Here is a 17,944-nt window from a genome sequence, read left to right as displayed (position 1 = left end):
AAGGGAAAAAAAAGAAACACAGGAGAGAAAAGGCTCGAATCTAGATAGAATCTTAATGTTTACACCGCTAATTCGCGGAGTTGGGCCAGGAAGAGGCGTGAAAAGCCATCGGGGGTAGTAAGGCAGCGGGTATGAAAGTAATTAATCCCTTTATCTGTAAGAGGAAGGGTAAGGATCGTTATTATTGTTTTCCCACGGCTTGGGCTGGGGGGAAAAGCTATGAGGAGTATAGCTCGGAGAGAGAGAGCAGACGGCTCCACGTACACGTCTTTCGTCTCACTATTTTTCTTTTCGTGGGCATTATGAACCTATAAATCCCGGATTAGGGCCTTGCAGGTTGACACGACCCAAACTCAAAAAATACGCCCCGCACCACGAGAATGCGCCATCTGGTTTTGAAAAGTCGATGACTGAATTTCGATCGAGGAGGCGGATGCAAATGAACAAGGAAACCAGCATCACATGGCCAAATGGGAGCTGTAGGGAGCGGTATTTGGGCATCAAAAAGTGTGGGCGGAGAGGGTCAGCCTGCTTGACAGCCAATGCCATGTTCAGCAAAGCCGTTTCTCTCATTCACTGTATTCTGGGCCTATGGACCAGGAGATGTAAACTCCTAGTGGTCGCCGTGAAATAGCTTGTAAATGCAGAGTCCCGTCCTTCTCATTGAGCTGTCCCTTGCTAGGTAGGTTTAGCCCCTTGGAGACAAGACTCAAACATGGAGAAAAGCAAGGGATGCTCATAAAACCGTTGGCTGCCGGGCGAATCCTACCTGCACGCAACCCAGGTTGCACATAATCTGTGAATGCAGTGAAGCATCGAGCGACGCAAGCCCACAGCCTATAGAGATTGGGCTCTTCTCGGTCCGTATCCATTATGGGGTTAGGGAGATAGGCGATAGACCACCAATGTTAGATCTGGACGGCAATGAAACCCCTGGATCTGCGAGGGTGGTGCTCATCCGCACAAGAATTAGCACGCTGTTTATCGGGGGGAAGTTGGGCATTGACGCACATCCACATCACTCGCGTTGCGTTGCGGCCCAATTTTTTTTGTTGCCGGCGCAGAGCCAAACTAAACTACTGCATGGTCCCGTTGAAGCGATATGCCTGCTCTGTTGGCATTCTGCTAGTGGCCTGTCAGTGAAAAAGACGAAATCTGGCCTGTACAGCTGCAGTTGGTGCGAGGAGGAAGGTCCAACAACGTTGTGCAGTTGACTCGTATCACGGTTCCACCTGACTGTGGGGGGATATTTCGGGCGGTTAGTCGCCCTCGAGCAGCTTTGGGTACGATGCGAATGGATGCTACTGCTGAGCTCTGCTGGTAATAGTAACAATAACTTTTCTAAGGCGGATTTCTGATTCTTCCATACTCCGTACTCCCGTCGGCCAGGTTCGTGATCCGGTCCTGAATATCATATAGAAATGTAATATAGACAACCACATGAGCTAGAATTCCAGGCTAAAGACCATCAAGGTACATCTGGGAACCTGCAGGTCTTCAATGTGGCAGAGACCGGCCCGGCTGTTTACGTAGACATATTAACGAATGGCTTGTCGATTCTCTTCGGCTGGTTGTTTCACTGCCCAGGCGCAAACCTTTTGGTGTAAAGATACTTTTGTATCATCCAGCTTTACCTCCCAACGGGTACGCGCTGCTTCAGACACCTCTTTCACGTCGTCCGGAGGCAATTGATGGCACATCAGGATGCATTATTCCGTTCAGTTATGGCCTCTCTTGACAGATAGCTTCTTCGAGTCTTCGGCCGATAACTAAACTCTTCACCAGCCCAACGAGAGCAGGACCTGCAGCTTCCAGAGCCTGACTCCTAGGATAGCCTACTCCGTTGATCGACTTCCCCGGCAAGTTGAGTCGCATCCCCTGCTCGGTACTCTATGTACTTATATATACCAATCCTTCCTGCAGGACGTCCTTCTTTCGCCTCACTCTGAGCTGCAGGCCACGGCTATCTTGTTGGCCTAGGCTTTTTTCGAATTTGACTGCCGGGAACCAGCTCTCCCTGTTCATGAGAATGTGGGATGAAGAAAGCCTGCAGGGATGTGATACTTTTCTGGTTATTTATATCAACATCGAGTTGTTCATGGAGATGTTTGATTTGAGGTTTAACCAGCAAAAATGCTCACTGGTCACGTGGACCATCAACTTCCAACGACGATTACATTTTTGCGCCAGCGTTCGATCGATCGATTTCACATTGTGGGTTGCTGCTGATAGTTAAATTGTGAGGCTGTGCTCGAAGTTCTGTTGAACTGGACAAACGCGCGAATCTAGTACGGGAAGCAAAGGGACTATGGTAGGTATCACAGCCTCCCACCGTTTTAGAGGGCCAGGGAGAACGAACGGTATCGTTAGCAAGGGATGCAGGAAGTGGCTTAGTTGTCGAGATGAATATTGTGAAAAAAAAAAAAACGAAAGATTCGCTAGGAGTAAAGAGGGGAAATGCCATTTCTAGCCCTTTGCTATCCAGGTCACTATAAAGGCGGCAATACGACGAGCAATGGCCCTATAAGCGCCGGTAATGGTCCTACATAGGATGCGTTTCATCGATTATACATGATATAGGAGTGTAACTGTGTCGAAATGGAACAAGACTACCTCCACGGCCAACCGATAGACGTGTTATCTACACAGGTGTTGGGTGGCAGCTTCAATTGCTACCTGGCGGTGGTGAAAGCCAATAAAACTGGGCAGAAGCAAGTTGGAGACTGAGAGATTGCATGGTTTAAACGGTAGGATCAGCGAGGAATGTTGCATCGCCGAGTGTAATGCCTATTATTTGACACTTCGAATTGCCCTTGTGAAGCTCTGGTAGAAGTTGCTTCTCAGCATATACAGAAGGTTGTAATAAGGTCGTTTACACCAATCTCGGGCCTTCCCAAGTATATTAATCCAAGATTCCGTGCCGTTACCATGAGATGGAGTCTGGCTTAATGGTTGAATAATCAACGAACAACGAAATACAAGGCATATGCAAGAAGAGCAGTCAGAGAGTGATATACGTTCATTCATTAATTGTAACTATGTAGGTGCGGGCATGGGGGTATATGATAAACAGGCTATGAAATGGACATGCAGAAAAGACAGGTAACAAACGCTCCAACGCTCCAGCCTGCAAAACCAAACCAAGTAAAGCCCTATGGCACAGCGTGTCCTGAGTCTTTCTCTTTATAGGCGTCGATGACATTGGCTGCCACCTCCTCGTTGAAAACATCAACCTGGGTAGATGCAAATTTCCTAGCACTAATCTTACGCTCAAATAGGACGTCTAACTCTGCAAAAGAACGACCCTGTGGTTCAGGTAGACGGAAAAAGGTATAGACGACACAGCAGAAGCAGACACCCCCCCAGAAGAAGCCAGCATAATTACCCCAGTTCCAGGCACTAGGATTGACCATGAACGGGGTCAAAACATTACAGATAATGGCGACAATGTTGTACAAGTTTCGGCCTAGCACGACAGTCTTTATTTGTAGTCTTCGGGTTGAGAGCTCCGAGACGAGGGAATAGCAGACTGTGCCGACGGAGAGCTGGTAGATCAGAGCCCAGACTATCATCATGCTCCCAGTAGCAAGGGATCCCGCGTTTCTGTGTGACTGTGGCACCAGGCCGAGAAAGCCCATAACCATCAGCATAGCGCAGAGCCCACATAACCCGGCAAGATAGAGAGTTCTCCGGCCAATCCCTAGAGTCATTAGGCTCCAAGCACCAAAGACCCCAACCATGTTAATTGCGTATTGTCCCATAGCAAACGAATAAGCATGCGAAGGTGATAATCCTGCCTGTTCTAGGAAATAGGTTGAATAATTAGAGAAGGAGTTTCCGCTAAGATTCTGCATCGCCCAGGCCATGCATACGATTTCCGTTCGCCGAAGGTCTGTTCCCTTGAAACAGTCCCAGTAGGTGGCTCCACGTGTAATGTTAGCCTCTAACGCGGTTGTATGAAGCATCATGGCTATGGTCTCGTCAGCGTTAAAACCCGTCTCATCATTCCGACTAGTCAGCCGGAGAAGAGAGCGTTTGGCATCTGCGATGCGGCCTTTCCTAACCAACCACCATGGCGATTCCGGGGCCATGTAGATTGCAATTGCAAGCGGTAGTGGCCACATCCACTGTAGCGCATAAGGTATTCTGAAAGACCATTCGTCTTCTCGATTTAACATTGACCTAATCACTCCAATACCGATAAACTGCCCAAGACCCCAGCAAAAGTTGACATACGTCGTTAGATAACCACGCAACGCAACAGGGCACACCTCAGAGGCATAGGTGATTGTCAGAGTCTGGAATACGCCCCACGGAAGACCACACAGAATTTCACCGGCAAGGAGAGTTTGTACATTTTGCGCAGTGAAGAAGAGCGAAATAAAGGCAGCCAACCAAGCGAGGGATCCCAGTATCGTCCAACGATAACCAAAACGTTCCGAGAACCATCCGTTCAGGAATAGCCCGAATATCTCTCCAACAGCAGCACCGTTACTGAGGCCAGCTTGCCACTAGAGAAGGCGAATGGTGGTCAGTATATTGGCTTCCAATTATGTACGTTCAAAGGGTACTCTGACGAACATACTGGTGCTGGAACTTGATAGGAACCATCTTCCAATTGTACTCCAAACTTTTCATTGAATTGCTTGAAAGCGTAGAAGTTGCTTATCAGGCTGATATCGTACCCTTCCATGACAATACTGGTGGAAATCAAAATGCTCCATGCGACCGCCTTTGGATAGAGCCTTATCCCCTGTAGCAGCGTCATTTTGTGCTCCTTATCCGTTGCCGCCTTTGCATTCAGGAAGAGATCAGCTGTCGCCGCATTGTCACTATCACTCTCTGACCCGGACGCCCGAACAGCATTAACGCCAGCTAAGTCAATTCCTTTCTCAGACGCCATCTCAGCATAAGAATGGTCTATCTGGAGACCTCACGAGCAGGTTTAATATGACCGCGATGCACGACCTCAGGGGTCTTCGCCTTAGCCGAGAGGGGGCAGGTGTGTTTCGAAGGAACCGATATTCTTCAAGCCGGCACCAGGAAGGTGGTATTCGTATATATGTTTAATGTTCAACCACGCCACTGCTATCCTTGAACCGGATTTGAAAAATAAAGGGCCACGCGAGCGCAACTTGAGTGGAGGGTCCTGGAGAGCTTTATATACATGGAACCGTTAGCTCGTTGGGTGGGGAAAACTTTGGCCGCGCTTGGTGGAAATACGAAGGGGATAATATTCAAATCATCAGACCAGACTCGGCGGAAGGGATGTAAGAGAGAACATTCTCGAGTTGTCCTTCGTCCATATCACTGAGGCTCCGGATATGATCTCGACTCGTGCCCACTGAATGTTTTTTTCCTTTTAATTTCGGGTTCTCGTAGTCGCAGCCCTTTGGCTTTCTTGAGGTGGAGGGAAAAAAGTTCCGCCAATCAAACGTTTGTAAGCCCAGACCAAAAAGCCAATTGCCGAAGTCGTTTGGAGGATGTATAGATGGAGAAGGGCTGGATGGGAAGAGTTGTGCTTTGGGGTTGAATCTTGCTTCAGGCTGTTTGGATGGATCGTGTGCCTCCTTATGTAAATCGTGCAACTTCTTTCTGTCGTTATGTCTACCTGTCCCCGTCTTATAAAGAGGAAACCATGGAAAAGTGCAGCGCATAATTAGTCTGACCGTAGATGATATATAAAGATGTGGCATACTCCGGGAGAGAGATATAATAGTACATTCAACTGAAAGGGTGGATCAAGTGATCTATATACACAATCCATCAACTCCATTCCCATGCCAGAAAGAAACCATGGCGTATGATACAACCCACCTAAACAGCACGACAGAGAACTAACCCTCCTATTTTCTTCTCCACACACTGCCGGGACTCTAGTATTCCACGATCTGTGCTAAGGAACAGGCATTCACCAGGGTTCCTCAACCCAGCGATTGTGTGGCTTTTTGACCCTCTGATAATATCCCGTAGAGCCTCCGTATCCACGTATATCCGCCGCGTGGGTTTGCTGACCATTGATAGTTTGCTGAGGACCGGCTGACTTTGCCAGTACTTAAGTCCTAGCCATAGCCTTCTTGACGCAATGTTGGCTTGGGTAATTGGCTCGATGGGCTCTAGCTCATCGTTGACTGCAGGCGTATTCAATAAAGGGTGTAGTGGCGGTGGAGACGGCCCGCCCCGAACGACAGACGATATGAATCCAGCTTCGACAAGGGCATTCGAAAGGGCGAGATGGAGGTTTGAATTCGGAATGGACGTCAGAGCCAATCGAGCCTTGCTGGCATTTGAAAGGTGTGAGCAGACGTGTGCGAGATTGACGAGCGACATCGTTAATTAAATGGTCCGCAATGTGGCGGTCTCCGGAGAAAAAGAAGAAGAAACACTGATTTCTTCGGCGGCCAGTCGTGCCCTTCAAATCTCAAATAGCGATTATGAATAAATTATGTCGACTAGGGCAAACAGCTTCGGCAACGTCCTAAAGCCCTGCGAGTCAGGCTCCAGGTCAGTAATTGTGCTTTATGCATGAGTGTCACATCAAATCCCTTACCTTGAAGCTGCAATTGGCAGAGGTATCTCCCGTCGTGCCGCTGTGTTTTTCTGTCGTCCTTCTTCTCCCTCGTTCAACTTCCATCCTTGAATCCAAGAAACAAATTTGAGATCGACGGAATTTTATTTCCCCGTTAATCCGAATAACCTTATGACTAATAATTGACTAATCATGCAATTAGGCGCTGGAGTTTGGATTACGTCTTCTGATTGGCTAGAGAGGTCTTGCTGCGCAAACGAGGGTTGGTTAAGGCAACGAAAAGGAGAAGAAGAAACCAGCAAAGAAAAAAAAGACAAGATTCTCTCGCTCTCCCTTTTGCTGTTTCTTCCCTCTTTACTCCTTAGCCTTGCTGTCTGTCCTGATAGCTGTGCTATGGGAAGCTCTGTTTTTCAGTGACTATCACCTCCAGGCAGACCATCTACTAGCTGAATCCCAGAAAATGCCTCCCCTCCCAGGTGAAGAACGGCTCCTGACCTTGTGGGTGACCAAAGAAACTGCTTGAAAGAGATGATAGGAAATCGTTACTGATGCTAGACTAGGTTTGCGGATGTTCATTACTATTTCACTGCCCCATCCCCGCATCCTTCGCATCATCGATTCGATAAGGGATCATACCTCTACGTCTATCATAACCCTATTCAGGGGGGATCGAGGATTGAGATTGCAAATAACCCGGGGACCCGGGATCAGGACGCCTTTAACGGCTGTAGGTTGCCTATTTTATATATATATATATGAGCAGGTTTAGAGTTCCGGTTCATGCTCTGACCGTTAGCAGCCTTAACGTCCATCCACCTACGCACCTCGGATACCTTCCCAACTCTCTTCACACTTACGGTAGATGGATGTCAAAACAGTATGGGTGGGCACCCTTCAGCCCATAGTGGTAGTGAGCATGAGTGGCGCTTAGGATGGATGAATCCAGCGGATAGGAGCATGTCGTATTTCCGTTTACATACCCTCGATCTATATTTCTGGACCTTGGACGATGCAAGACAGTTTCTAGCTACTGTGAAAAGGCTATTAGCCCCTAACCAACTGGAGAATATACAGCAAATTCAACCATCCATCTCTCAGCATGCCCCAATGAGCGCTGTGGTACAAAATTTGGAGAAGGTCGCAATATCGGACCCTGGCTACCAGCAGATTAAAACGGAATCATCTCCTGGTGGATTTGGTACCATAAATAACATCCCTCCTCCTCCACCTCCGCTACCTCCAGCTATGCAGCCAACACCTCCTACACTACCCGCCAATGTGCAGGTTGTGACCCAGCCTGTCAGCCCGATAGATGAGACCACACCCCAAACCTCGTCTGCCCCTGGAAAGGAAGACGCACCTACAGCATACGCACCCCTTCCTTATAATCCCGCAGCTCCCCCGGCTCCAGAGCCTATAAAGCACCGTGAGGCGACACCCCCGCCACCGGATGCTGCTGTGGGTACCGGACTTTCTTCACCTGGCATGGGAATGACATTTACACAGCCCCATACGGGTGAAATTGAGAGTCCCCAACCTATTCAGCCTCATGGTGTAGGGAATGTCAACAATGCCAATATGCAGCCTCGCAATGTTTCAGGTCAACAAAGTTCATACTCACCCGCGCCTTCAAGTATTCATCAGCAGCCATATACCCCAGGTCAGCCTCCACCCGGTGGCATGACATTTGGACCTCCCCCAACTGTTGCTAGCGCCCCCCCAAACCCTCCTCCAACTACCACAGCCAGCCATCGTGGAAGCTACGGTTCAACCTTCGCACCGCCTCCACAAGATCCCAATGCACACTTATATGGCCAACAAAGTTTCGGATCGCCGCCCGTGAATCAATTTACACAACCTCTAGCCCAAAATCAGGTCCATCTTGCCCGGCGTGAATCACAAGCTTCTCAGCACTCTGCCGGTGGATACGCATATAACTACCCACAACACCAGCAACAACACCAACAACAACACCAACAGCAGCAGCAGCCTGGACAGAATGAATATGCTATACATAATCAGGTGTATATTCCCCCAGGATCAAACCAGGCCCCACCGCTAAATAGGAATGAACCTCCCAAATACGGTAAACTTGGCAGTAGTGCAATGCGTATGGAGAAGGGAGTGAACAAGCTCTTCAAAAAATTGGAAAACAGAATATAACCAATAGGAATATGTGGTTTGAGATGACGTTACTATCTTTGGTGACATATGGCTGATATTCTATTACAACCCACGATTACTTACCTCCAATCCTATTTTGCGTTTTGTCTTTTTAAGGCATTCATCCAGCAAGCGTGTTAATTTAAATGAATATTTTTGGGGGAATAAATATTCCTTGTCTAAGCTTATCATCGCAGATACTCCCGTTGCTAATCCTAGCAAATACCTTTGTCATCCTACATATCGATAATTAACATTCTGCCTATTTTCATTACAAGAGCGCCGCAACGGCCAGATCTCAAGCGACAAGGCAGGCGATATATTACGCAGTAGAGGGGCTTATAGCCCTTCCGCCAATGGTGGCGGCAATCAAAGCAAGCCGCGTGGTCTCGTATACACCGGGCAAGGGGGCTGTGGTAATCCTTCGAGAAACATTTTGCGGCTGAGCGCTTAGCTGGATCATAAAAGTATAACTGTTTGATCGGGAGAGTTATATAGATCACACAATGGCACCTGTTCTCAATAATGATTTCACTGACATTTAAAAGAACTAAGAGAAGTGATTAATATTTTATCAAAAAAAGCTATATTAATCCACTTAACCAACTAGTTATATAAAATATCACATCAGGTACAGTAGCCCTTATCCAATAGGGGGAGAGGGGTCTTTCAATCATAAACTAATTGAAGCAGGTCACAATCCTATCAACACTATTAAAATAGCTGCATTTATTGGCGGTACGATCATATTTAGCCGATTAACGAGCAATTGGATATCAAAATGTGCTTCTCGTCCAAAGACCGCGAGTACGCACCACCCCCGCAGAAACGAAAAGAATATTATCGAAAGACCAGCCAGAGCTATCCTAAGAAAAAGCGCAAACACCATGATACTTTCTTCGACGGTGGAGGATATAGTGATGGCGGGGGCGGGGGTGGTGGTGATGGCGGGGGTGGTGGCGGCGGTGATGGAGGCGGTGGTGGAGGTGGTGGAGGTGGATGTTGACAGAGTCCATTTTATATTCATGTATAGATTCCATTTAATGTCCAAAGGCGACTTTGATATAATAGGAGGAGAAATGCCAGGTCTGTGTTTAGGCTGGCTGGCTAATAATGTGTACATGATGTGTATATTGGGGTAGCAAATAGGGTAACCAATTGTTAATAAATACGACTATACCATAATCTGAATGGCTGGGAACGCGAGAACACTTCTGTGCCGTTATACAAAATCTAAAACACGTAGAAAAAAAAGGAATTGGTGTATATGCTAGTCACTAAGTCATCAATCGTATTCAAAGGGGTATACAGATGTAGCAACGCCATTATTGCTGAGGCGTAGTTGCATCTAGTGGTTGCTTCTGCGACGCAACAGTACTTTTGCTTTGGTTCTGGAGCTTCAGGGGTTGTCTATTAGGGTCGACAACATGGAACTGATGCCACGAGCTACACGGAATTGTTAGCACTCTCATAGACAAAATGGCCAGGATAGATGGGATAGCCAAACTTACTCGGGAGCGTAAAGGACATATCGCGCCATTGCTTCCCGGAAGCGACTCTTGTACTCTTTAGGGCTGGTGACTGTGGGCCGGTTTTTACCACCTCCAGCAAATCCTCGATCTTTGATCCAAGACTCCAACTTCTTGTCCCACGTATACGTTCGAATGCAGTCGATAATACCAACCACAATTTCTTGCTTGTTCTCATCGATAGCGATCATAAGAGAATAGTCCATGACATTCTGCCGTGCAAGGAATAGGGTGTCATTCCAAACACTCTGGCTAAGCAGCTTCTTTGAATGCTCTCTGGTGAATAGCGGGCTTTCATAGATGAACTCCACCATATTTTCATCAAGTAGAACTTCGTTTCGTTCTCCAGTGCTCTGAACTTTGCGGTTGCGCATGGACCCCTTGAGGTCAAATATTCGAGTTGGTGTACGGTCGTAGAACAGATTCTCCATAATAAGCAAAAACCAGTTGAATTCTACCCCTGTTGTCGGATTCTTTATGATTACTTGATAAAATCCAAACATTTTTGCGATCACGGATGGAAGTTCATGGAATAGGGCCTCGGACATAATCTGGAAGTAATCTGGTGCAAATTTCAAGAAGGCTTGGGTTTCTATGGTCGAGAGTGATTTCAGAATAAACCGGTCATCCAGCGTCTTGAGGAAGAGAGATTTTGTCTTGCCGCCCTTGGAATCCCATTTCATGCACCGAGATAACGATTCGACGATGCGATCTGCTACACCACATTTCCTGCGAAGAGCATCAAACTGCTCAGCAAAGAATACTTTGCAAAGCATTTTGGCTTGACCTTCCTGAAACTGGTATTTTAGATGCGTACCCGTGCTTCGAAGCAACGATTGTTCAACTTCAGGTTCAGTGCCAACGTTTACGGGATCGCCTGCCTCATTCTGCTCTTGGATACTTCTTAGCTTTTGTTGGTAATCCTCAGAGTTTAAGGCAAAGGCAATTAATGAACTTGGTTCGTCTTCTCTGACAATGATATCACAATCCGCAAAGACATGATCAGAATCATTTAGTGGATAATCTAACGGAGCCCACCCACTTGCAGAACGCTCAGCCCAGAAGTTTGTGAGCATCTTGACTAAGGAAGTTCGCTCGTGTTTTGGAAGTTCTTTGAGATCCAAAGGAATCTCATCTGGAGATAACGGAGCAGCATCGTCGTTTGGTTCAATGTTCCGATCGTCGTCTAAAAAGGTCTTTTCACCATCACTATGTTCGTCTTCGCCTTCTCCTCCAGAAAGGGTTTTCTCATTTTGGTCACCCTCACGCAAGTTTTCATCAGGTATCTGGGGTTCCTGGGTACTTTTATCAGGGGTATGAGGCCTAGCAGCTGGTGGCTCAACGCTTTTGGTAGACTCTGTTGCAGGAACTACGGGTTCCTTTGGTACTATCGCTATGGGTGCAATGGATGGAAATTCTTCGTCCCCAGGCTCACGTTCTTCCACTGCATCCCTAACGTTTTTGTACACCTCAACAATTGGTTTGGAGGACGCCATTGGATAGGCGCGAGATTGTTTACCTTGTGCAGCTCGCCGATGATTCTGAATAATTCGTTCCTTTTGGAATTCTAGACTTAACTCCTCAAAATGGCGAGTGAGGTAAGATACATGCGAGTTTTTCTTCGCAACTGAACGAGGTATTAAAGAAGGGCCAGTAGTTAATTTGGGAGATTTTAAACCCGCTAGTCTCAGCCGATCTGAAAAACGCTGTCTTTTAGACGCAAAAGTTCCCTTGTTGATTTCAGGTGCTCTTTCGCCGGTGGATTTTGGGAACTTATCTTGGGACAACGTTGGATGGGAGAGCTGTTGCTGTAGATGTGCTGGCTGTGATTGTGCTCTCATTAGGGGAGGAGACTTTGCCCTGAAGCTGTGATTGAGTCCTCTATCACGGGGACGCGGCAAGCCAGATGGACGTCGGATAGAATCTGGGGCATCCTGACCATTTGGAGTACTTTCAGCACTCCGATGAAGCTCATTTGGAATCTCTTGTTCATTCTCTGAGGGGTTTACGGGTTCAGCGCCAGGAGCTGGGTCAGATGAATTCTTATCGGCATCATCTGGCTTCGCCTTTGGGGGTGACAATTTTTCTACCAAATTTGATGGGATGGCTAAATCCAAATGCCGAAACTCGGTTTCAGATGCGATTATGGGTTTCAAAGGTGATGAGTCACCAGCATGTTGGGAATCAGTGCCTCGTGTTGGGGTTTGAGGATTGAGCTCTTCAATTTCAGTTTGCTTCATCGGCTTCGTTGTATGCTCTTCCACCACAGAAGCTAACATATTCTTCGCTTCTTGTGGAGATAATGTCATCCTTCTAGTTAGACGCGGAGAGCCGGAAGGTGTTGCCACGTCCTCTTCTGTTTCCGCCGTTGTCGCCCCGGAATCTTCACTTGTTAGCGATGTGACTGATACATCTCTATCGAGAAATATTTTCTTCAATTGCAATGTCGCCAATCGTCTGATATCTTTCTCTGAAGGGAAATAATTTCGTTCAAACTCAGCAAATATTGCATCCCATTCAACGACCTTTTCTTGGGTTGAGATAATAACGGTGTTCAAGGGGATGACTTCCCAATATCGAGTGTTCATGTACCGTGCTTGATGTTGCTTGATGAGGGCAGCATGATCGTCGTTGGCTCGCTTGTTGAGTGCTTCAACTTCTTGTTGGCAGGCTTGTGCAATTTCAGGCATAACACTATCAACATTTATGGATTTAAGACGTGCTTTGACAGACGCCATAAACTTATTCACCCGCTTTTCTGCAGCGATGTAAACTTCATTGCGGACTCTTAGAGCTTTATCCACTTTCCAGGTAACCCTTGGACGAGGTACAATGATTTCCAACAGATTGATAGGGTCGTAATGTATCCGGAGGGCCATGTCCTTGAACCCAAAATATCTTAGGTGGTCCCGATGTAGATCATGAGGGCAAACGCCAGCTCGAGCATGTAAGTCGGCACTGGAGAATGAGAGCTCTAGATATTTCCCGAATGAATATCTCCAGGTACTATCTGACATTGGCATAGCTGGAGTCTCATTACCACACTTCTTGCAGCAACTCCACATTAAAATGGTATCCTGAAGACCACGAAGTTTTGATGGATATGGCTGAACGAATACGCTAACCTGTGCCTCGCCGTGGACGTATTGACGGTGATGGTCGAACATTCGTTCCTCACAACCATTCACTGTGCAAACAGCGTTAGCACTATGGCATAGATCTTCAACGTATTGTCCAAGTGTGCAGTCCGCTTCAAAAATTTTATCACTATCATATTGGTTATAGAATCCAAGTGCAAATGTATCAGGGCCAGAGCAGGGAATCGAAGTTTTTGTACAGACTAAGCTATACAATACCACGATATTTTGGTGGGCATATGGGTCAAAGAGGTTGATATTGCCCGATATATATGCCTCCCACTGCCTTTTTTGAGTTTGATAGTGATGTAATGCTCTGTCATATTCAGCATCATGAACGGCATGAATTACTTCCTTGACTTTACTAGATGCACCGGACAGAGGTTCATGTATCATCTCTGGTGTGATTAGGAAAAATTTTTCTGACTTTGATTTCTCATCCAAGGTAGGCTCCTGGGAGAAATCTTGGTCACGAAGGCGTTTGAGATAGGCGAGTTGACGTTCTAACTCTCTCGCGCGCATGAGGAGGTAAGGTTGATGGAACTTCACAAAAGGAGATGCAGATAAAATTTTAACCTGATGTTTCTCAACCATATCCTCGTAGAAAGCTGGGGCAGGAACATCAGCATCGTCTGATTGCACCTGTGTAGGCGCAACATCCATCGATTTCTCAGCTATTGACAATTCGTTGTCAGAGCTTTCGATCCTTGTTACGGGAGTGCCAGCGGCTTCATCCTCTGCAGTACAAGAAGCAACGTTATTGGCCGGCCGTGAATCGGGTTGTTGTAAACTCTTTTGCCCAGATCCAGTCAATGTAGAAGGAGAGGATGGGATTTTCGCAAATTCATCCCTCATTAAGCAGGTTTCAAGTTTCAGGTTGTATACAACGTAGACCATAAACTCTGTAATCCGCTTTATCTTCATGAGAACATCGTTATTAGCCCCACGAAGGACTATAGTGCAGCCTAATTCCTTCGGACAGCCAGAGATGTACATGTACGTTTTCTTCCGGTTTCCATAAACATATGTTTTAAGGTCAAAGCTCCCGCAATAACCAGTATATGACAGAGACGCAGCCAGACGATCCATGGAAGTTATAATTCTCGTTTGTGTGCAACGCGAGACAGCCTCCACGACTGATTCTTTGACGTTACAGACCGTAGCTATGTTCGCTTTTTCTAGCAATTGAAGAGCCAAACCAGATACATGTTTTGTAACCAGCAGTAAATTAGGACTCAAGGCTGCTATTCTGTTAACAAGATTTTCAAGGAACTCCCTTTCTTGACGAATAACAGGCTCTAGGCTCATGAAGTGCTGTTGTTGACGTGCATACTCCAGGGCAAATGTAACAATCAAAATTCTGGGTTGCGAGATGTTTCTCGGCATGCTTTTCAAGGCCAAATTCTTTGTAAATACCAGACCGGAGACGTATGCTGTATCGCTAGGGCGCCCCCCTGGGATCTTTTTCAATTTAACATAATGCCGAATATCCATATCATCACCACGTTGTACATCAGGCTCGACATCATCTGTGGCTTTTAACAGGATTGGAAGAAGTGCAGTTTCCCAACTTTGGAAATTTGGTACCGATGTATCCCGTAATTGCTGGCGCAGGAGTTTGCGTACATGATCTAAACTGGCCTTATTGAGCTCAATTGCTGGTGCCCCGGCACCTCTCATAGAGGCGCTCCTTGTCATTTTAAACCCATTGGTTGCGGGGTTTGTAGGAATAGCAAACGTAGGGGCGCTAAGGTCATGTATATGGCGTAGAGATGGGTTTTCCTTTGAATTTCGGGGAGATAGTCTTTGGTGAACACTGCTTGCAACACTCAAATTCCTCCTTCTTGCCGAACGTGGCAGGTTAACAGCCCGAGAGCTGCTGATGCTCCCATCATCTCCGTCACGAGAAAGGTACAATCCACTCTTGTCACCAAAACGAGAGCGCCCCTTTTTAACGGCAGCAAGAAATCCGCCAAAGGCGGCTTTTTCACTATCTCCGCCACTTCGGGACAGCGCACCTTCACCAACAACTGAAAATAAATTAGGTTGGTCGTCTTCGCTTGAAGCGTCATCGGAGAGGTACTGGGCTAAGTCCGGGTCGATAATACTATCTCGATGAAACGCGGGTAGTTTGTCACCAACTACATCATCTCCAAAACGCCGTTGGAATGGTGCTCTCTCATCATGATAGGGCTTGAAGTTGCGAATATATTGCGTCCTTGAATGGTGCCTTTTGTGTGGAACGGAATGAGACCTACTCAGCCCTGATTTTATCGACTTAGATGAGGTCGGCCGTGCAAGCTGACGGTCTGAGTCAATCTCTAGAATAGCCGAGCGCCTGTGGTTCCCATCTCCCGTACGTCGTGTTGCAGGTATCGCCATGGTAGGGGTTTTTAGTACATGACCTAAAGGCTGTGATACAGTAGAGCCTGCATCGTCTTCCCCCGTAGATTGACTGCCGAAATTATTCCCGTGGGATTCGGATGCTCTGGTATTAATAACCACCGGGTTACGAACTTCATCACCAGAAAAGTCGGATGAATCGTCCCTTGGTGCATTTATCACCGCATCACATGGTTTGCACACCCGTATGGAGCCAGAATATCCGAATGATGACCCAGAGATAAGAGTGGTGCATTTCGCATCGAAGATCTGACCACATACTCTGCAATGATGCTTCCTTCTAAAGGTCGAAAACGGCTCGCCACAATAAAAGCAATCTTTGGCATTTTCATCACGCATCCAGAACTCCTTGCTAAGCAGTTTGTTTTTGACTCCAGTATACGCCTCACTCTGGCCCCATCGTGGGTAAAATGGATAGCTGCTTGTTTGATTCGCTTTCTCGGCCTCCTTGTGGTCATTTCTTTTTGGGCTTTGGCCAGTAGTAGAGGCTGCCTGGGACGATTCTGACGATGCCATACTGGGAAACACAAATCTGGGCAGATGCGGTTGGTTAACCCGCGGCGGTAATTTTTCTCGAGATGCATTCACTGAGATTTTGGATGAGTGAGTCGATGGAATTCCACGGTCAGTAATGGAGATAGATGTGTCTAATGTGGTGATAGTGTTTCCATCATTTATTGAACTATCAAATTTCGATATACTATTTGAAACAGACGTTGGTCCAGAATCCATGGCAAGCGATACGTTGGAATCCTCAGGGTAGACATCTTTACGGCGAAGCTTGTCGTCATGGGTACTTCCAGCCTGGTTAAATTTCTGTGGGTTAACATAAAACGAAGTGTCTAACTCCGATAAGCCACTTCGTGACGCACTATTTGAATATAATTTGGGAGATATTGACCCATCATGAGACTCAGGCTCTGGAAAAGTTGTTCGACTAAGGTCAGATTCCTGAAAATCTCTATAGGTATCACCTCCTGTCTTTGCCAACAGGACAGGCGATTGAGACCTAGTGCCAATTGTTGATTCCTGTGACTTTTGGCTCGAGGATAAATGAGGAGCTCTATCCTTACGTTCCGTCATTGAATCCGAATTCATCAACAAACTAGAACATAAACTCCCAGAATTACTTCTATGGTGATGGTGTCCATCTTTGACAGCGTTCACATTTATCTCGGTGACAGTGGGATCTGCCGTAGCAGGTGTATGCACCTTCGAAAGAGGTAAAAGCGGAGATTTTAGGGGGTTGCTGGCCGATATTGACGCTCTGGATGAGACGCTCGCAGCTTTGGAGGAAATTTTCGAAGTTTTAGGCTGGCTGCCTCCGTTGCCTTCTGGGAGCATTGGAAAAGTGCCCAGGACAGGAGAACTTGTAGCCGAAGCTTGTGCAGAGGCTACATGGGTAGATAAAGCATCTGTAGGTCTTGTACCGACAACTTGAGTTTTTGAAGGATCATTACTTCCAGCCTCCTGAAAGACAGTATCTGATGCTTTTGTTGGTCCACCAACCATATCTCTAACACCACCGACTGACGCTTTAAACATGTTATAAAGCCCACTTAGTCCACCTTGAAGGTCTCCCACAAGTCCTTTGTTGTCAGTCGCCACCGACTGAACCGGAGGATTCGTATATTCATTGAATACCGTGAGGGTTCCCAACTGTGAGGCAGCGCTGTGTATCTGATCCAGAGCTTCATTCAAGTTTTCTTTTTCAGTTTCACTGCTAATAGATGTGTGGGAGCCACGCCGAGATCTTCTGCCGAGTGGGAGGAAGATCGAGGATACGGAGGGGCTTGGAGGTTCTTGGAGATTGGACGCCATAGTTGAAAAACGTCGGGAGAATTCTGGAGCAAATCCGAAGTACCCATAGCCTTCACAGGTGCCACCGCATATAATTCACTCGAAGAAATGAGCTGGTAGTGGTTGTTAGCGGGAGCCACCAGTAGGGGTAACTATGACGGCGGTCATGCTGCCTCCGGTCGTTATATTGGTAAGTTTAGATGGTGGTTATACGACGGAGTTTCCGGGAAACAATCGACACCAGAAGGTTAAACCGCAAAGTGCCAGTTTTAATACTCCAAATAGGCGGCAATATAGGCTAGGAAATAGTTGTAGTGAAAAAGAAACGTTCGATGATTCTCTCAACTTCAATCCTGACATCAAAACGTCACAGCCTAAACCTT

General features: G+C 46.9%; 4 protein-coding genes across 4 annotated transcripts; 1 reads left to right on the top strand and 3 right to left on the bottom strand.

Annotated features, from left to right (window-relative positions):
- Positions 1-3,152: 3,152 nt before the first annotated feature.
- On the bottom strand, positions 3,153-4,903 carry MCYG_02452 (trehalose transporter; the record flags this gene model as incomplete). Its single annotated transcript, XM_002849472.1, has 2 exons — positions 3,153-4,511; positions 4,586-4,903. 2 exons carry the CDS (start codon positions 4,901-4,903, stop codon positions 3,153-3,155), a joined length of 1,677 nt encoding a protein of 558 aa, XP_002849518.1.
- A 914-nt stretch (positions 4,904-5,817) lies between these two features.
- On the bottom strand, positions 5,818-6,330 carry MCYG_02451 (mitochondrial 37S ribosomal protein MRPS8; the record flags this gene model as incomplete). Its single annotated transcript, XM_002849471.1, has 1 exon — positions 5,818-6,330. One exon carries the CDS (start codon positions 6,328-6,330, stop codon positions 5,818-5,820), a length of 513 nt encoding a protein of 170 aa, XP_002849517.1.
- Positions 6,331-6,989: 659 nt separating this feature from the next.
- Positions 6,990-8,692, top strand: MCYG_02450 (conserved hypothetical protein; the record flags this gene model as incomplete). Its single annotated transcript, XM_002849470.1, has 3 exons — positions 6,990-7,027; positions 7,090-7,256; positions 7,392-8,692. The coding sequence occupies 3 exons, from the start codon at positions 6,990-6,992 to the stop codon at positions 8,690-8,692; spliced, it is 1,506 nt and encodes a 501-aa protein (XP_002849516.1).
- A 1,325-nt stretch (positions 8,693-10,017) lies between these two features.
- MCYG_02449 (1-phosphatidylinositol-3-phosphate 5-kinase FAB1) lies at positions 10,018-17,582 on the bottom strand (the record flags this gene model as incomplete). Its single annotated transcript, XM_002849469.1, has 2 exons — positions 10,018-10,138; positions 10,204-17,582. 2 exons carry the CDS (start codon positions 17,580-17,582, stop codon positions 10,018-10,020), a joined length of 7,500 nt encoding a protein of 2,499 aa, XP_002849515.1.
- Positions 17,583-17,944: the final 362 nt, after the last annotated feature.

The sequence above is a fragment of the Microsporum canis genome, genomic scaffold (assembly GCF_000151145.1).
Source record: "Microsporum canis CBS 113480 supercont1.2 genomic scaffold, whole genome shotgun sequence".
In the NCBI taxonomy this organism is placed as follows: Eukaryota; Fungi; Ascomycota; class Eurotiomycetes; order Onygenales; family Arthrodermataceae; genus Microsporum; species Microsporum canis.
The sequence above is the reverse complement of the archived record's forward strand: the minus strand, read 5'-3'. Positions and strand labels throughout refer to the sequence as shown.